Here is a 3,776-nt window from a genome sequence, read left to right on the forward strand (position 1 = left end):
AATTTTACACCTAACTAATCAGCTGCTTGGGGGCTTGTGATATTTTTTTTTTTAAAGCAACACATTTGCTACCGTAAGAGCTGCCGCTTGCAATTCCTCAATGCGACAGGTGGAAGATAATGAAAGCAACGTGTTTGTATGCAAAATAGACACGGCGTGCTTAGGGATAATTAAACCGTCCCTTGGCTTCCGACACAGGGAGGCGGTGGGATATTGGGGGGGGAGAAAGGGAGCAGCTAGACAGAAGAGCTGGAGTGGCCATGTGTGGGGGCTGCGAGGCAGAAAATCTCCCACACCCTCGGCCTAAAACAAAGGAAAGATGTTGCCTCATCGAATCCCATGCACCGATCCACCCAAGAAATCAAGCCGGGAGCAGAGAGAAGGAAAAACAGGGAACAGGCTGCAGCAGGGCAGGAGGGAAAGGACTTTCCGACCCTGCAGAATGGTGCTATTACAGACTGAAATATTAAAGATTAACTCAGCAAGCGGAGTATCCCGTGGGTGACCTCAGACACGCCAACGCCCAAAACGCACTGACGCTTCCTTTCCCCAGAAGACAGCGGGATGGTGCACTCGGCGGGGCTTCATCCTGCCTGAAGCCACCGGCTCTTTGCTTTTGTACAACTTCTTCAACAAAAAACATAAAAATCTGTTACTGCGGCAGGTGAAGCCCAACTCAGCTTAGCCTCCCCGAGGGTGAAAGAGCAGAAAGCAAGCAGCAGCTGGAAAGGCTGCTTGCAGAAGAGCCAAATGCTCAGCTGTAAACCCCGCTTAGCACCAGGGGTTATGCCCCTCGCCATAAACGGGTCTGCTTTTCGGCTGGGTTGGGCTGCCAGCCTTGTCCCCTTTCCGCTGGGCTGGGCCTTGCCCGCACCCCTTCCGACGTCTCGAATAAAAACCCTGCCGGCACGCTCTATTTTTGCGCGCCGCCCTCCAATTTCTGTTTCTGCAAAGAAGCCTCCAATTCAGCGCGGAAACATCTGGGGCGGTTGCTTCTTAAACCAAGAAATTTAACTTGGAAACTGCGAGCCACCCCAATGGAAAGAAACCCCCCCCCCGCAGGTGATGACAGCGAGCGTGACATCTTTCCACTGCTCGCATTTCCCTTTGCAGGCTGGAGAGAGAGAGAAAGAGAGAGAAAATAAAAAAGACAGACACCGCCGATTGTTAGCAAACCCAAAATCACCTCTGTCGAGCGAGCGGCCTTAAGGCCAGACTGCCAGTGAGCGCGGAGAGATGTTAACAGAGGTGTTAATTGGCAGTGACTGCGTCTTCCCGTGTCACGCGGAAGGGCGCGATGTTCCAGGCCAGCACGGTTAAGTACACGCAGCGTGCCTGGCTTTCCTGCACGGCTCGGAGAGCCAGGTGTTAGCCGGCACTTTGGAACGGCGGCTTCCAGGAATCGCATTATCCTCTTTTCACCACAGCGCCAGTCCAGACTTAATGGAACAAGAAGCAAGAGCCGCTTTAACTGGTCCAGCGCATTTATGGGCTCTGGAGAACCGGCGCTGCATTATGGAAGTGCTGGGCCACAAAGAGGGGCAGCTCCCTGGACGCCACCGGTTGTTCGGGGGGGTTAAGCAAGTCACCCAAATCCATTTTGTGACCGGCAGGAAGCTGTCGGGGCTCAAGTCTTGGTGCTGGGCAGGGGCCGCAGCCACGATGGAGCACGCCAAGAAAGACAGTCCTACCCTGTTACCGCCACGGTCGCCTCAACCCTGCTCCAGCACCCTACTCGTTGGGGAGCTGAGCTGGGCACGGTAACGAAGGGCTACCGCAGAATGCAAATCCTACAAATATAGACATAACTGGGGGCGCGGGAAGGAAACACAGAACCAAATCACTTCTGTCTGGAAGAGAAAAAGGGGTACAGGACCAATGAAGGGATGTAAGGCGTTAAGAGCCTCCCGTCCACCCCTGAACCCTGACCCCAACGTTGCGCTCAATCAAATTGATGCGTCTCAAGGGTGCGGGCGCAGGACTCACCCTCACTTCTCCCCACTCACAAGCTAAAAACAGAAAGCGATCTCCAAACGCCGAGCGAGCCGTGCGACAACGCACAGCGGTGACGGGTGAGACAGACCCATCAACGTCGCTCCGTTTTACAAGACACTAATAGCCCCGTATCGCTCACACGACAGCAGCAGGAAGGCAAAGGCAAGGGGGTACTAATCCTGCCCGGAAAGCAGCAGGGATTGGAAGTGAAACCTGCCACTTGTTTCACACGATGCTGCTTTGCAGCTTTTGGGGGTGAAGACGCTGGCTGGGTCAGAATGACATTAAAATAATGGGCAGATCATCTCCTGGCTACCTCTGCCTTCCCTACAGAGGCCACCATGCTATGGACCGTCTCCACCGCCTTCTTGCACCTGTACGCTATGCAGCGCGGCAAGTCTCCTCTTCTTGAAGAAGCAATAAAGAGACGAGGCCGTGCGACTCGAAGCCATGCAAACCTCCCGATACCATCAACCAGGCCGGGCAGGAGAGCTCTGCCGGGAAACAAGCCTGCACCGGCCCCTGACAAGGGCAGACGGCAGGGCAGATTTGCACCTCACATGTTCAAATGAAAGCTGGATAGAAACCAGCTATAAAGTTGTTAGGGGTGTGCCGTGTTGGTCTCTAAGGACACACAACTACTTGCCTTGGTCTAATAAAAGATATCGGATTTCCCCGAAAAACCTTGTCTGTCTATAAAGCTGTTATGCGTTTCCAAGTACTAACTCAGCAGCCGGTTGGCTCTTTTGAGAGCCGAACAGACATTTTTACGGCGCGATAATTACTTTTCATGCGTGGCCGGTCTACATTTATTGCGTGATTCGCCCGTTAAGTAAGAGATCAATACTTTGCACGGGTAGCTGGTCTAAAAGTATGACACGATTCATCGCTCAATTGCGCCATACATGTAACGTGTAGCCGGGGCCACAGGCTAAATAAATCAGTAGGTGTAAGCAGCAGCTAGGGTAGCATCATCAGTCGCTCCCAGCAGCATCTCTAGCCAGGCAGTGCTGATGGAGTCCACGGCTCATTATCGTCTCCCTGATGCTCTCCAAACTCTCCATTCAGCAGGTGTTAACGACCCTCTTCTTTTTCATGGCCTTGATGCTCCACCCATCAAGCTAACCTTCCTTCTGCAATGCCTGTCCCCAAAGCGCCTGCTTCCCAACCCTCCTTCCAGTGAATTTCTCTATGGTTTTTGCTTCCATCTGAAACCGAATCACGCAGCCGTAGCTCCCCACATATGAGTCAAGCTTCGAGTTTCTTTTTAACTGGGGAAAAAGAGGCGGTGTTTCATACGGGATGCTGCCTCTCAACATCTGCACCCTCCTTTCCAAAATCCGAGATCCTAGAGAAAGAGAGAGCTCGTACAGAGAAGCGGGGCTGGAAGGGAGCTCCAGAGGTCACAGCTAGCCCAGCCCCTGCCGGACCGGGTTGTGCACACCAGCCCAGAGAAACCATCATCTAACCCCGCCGTGAAACAACCATCAGCCCTGACACAACACAGGACATCACACCCGAACCTGCCACAGGGCAAACTGCGGCAGCCAACCTCCTGCTTCTGTAAAGGGCTGTTAATACACACTCGAGATCCCACGGAGAGGCCGTGCCCCGCTGCCGAGGAAGGCAACCCCCCTCCCCAGTCCGTATCGATGTGACCATGGGGTAAAATCCCTTCTTGGCCCCAAATGGGGTGCTGGTCTGACCCCGAGCAGAGGGGCAAGACCTCCAGCTTTGGTCCCAGCAGCAGCATTGGCACAGCCCCAGCCCCAGGGACAGGC

The 3,776-nt window shown here is 53.9% G+C and overlaps 1 protein-coding gene across 1 annotated transcript in view; it reads right to left on the reverse strand.

Annotated features, from left to right (window-relative positions):
- ACSF3 (acyl-CoA synthetase family member 3) overlaps positions 1-2,012 on the reverse strand; it is a 77,771-nt gene extending 75,759 nt beyond the window's left edge. The window contains exon 1 of the mRNA XM_025209173.1: positions 1,187-2,012. Coding sequence (XP_025064958.1) covers positions 1,187-1,408 — 222 coding nt within the window. The 5' untranslated portion in view covers positions 1,409-2,012. The remainder of the gene's footprint in view (positions 1-1,186) is intronic.
- Between the last annotated feature and the right edge of the window lie 1,764 nt (positions 2,013-3,776).

Source organism: Alligator sinensis, unplaced genomic scaffold, assembly GCF_000455745.1.
Source record: "Alligator sinensis unplaced genomic scaffold, ASM45574v1 scaffold255_1, whole genome shotgun sequence".
Classification (NCBI taxonomy): Eukaryota; Metazoa; Chordata; order Crocodylia; family Alligatoridae; genus Alligator; species Alligator sinensis.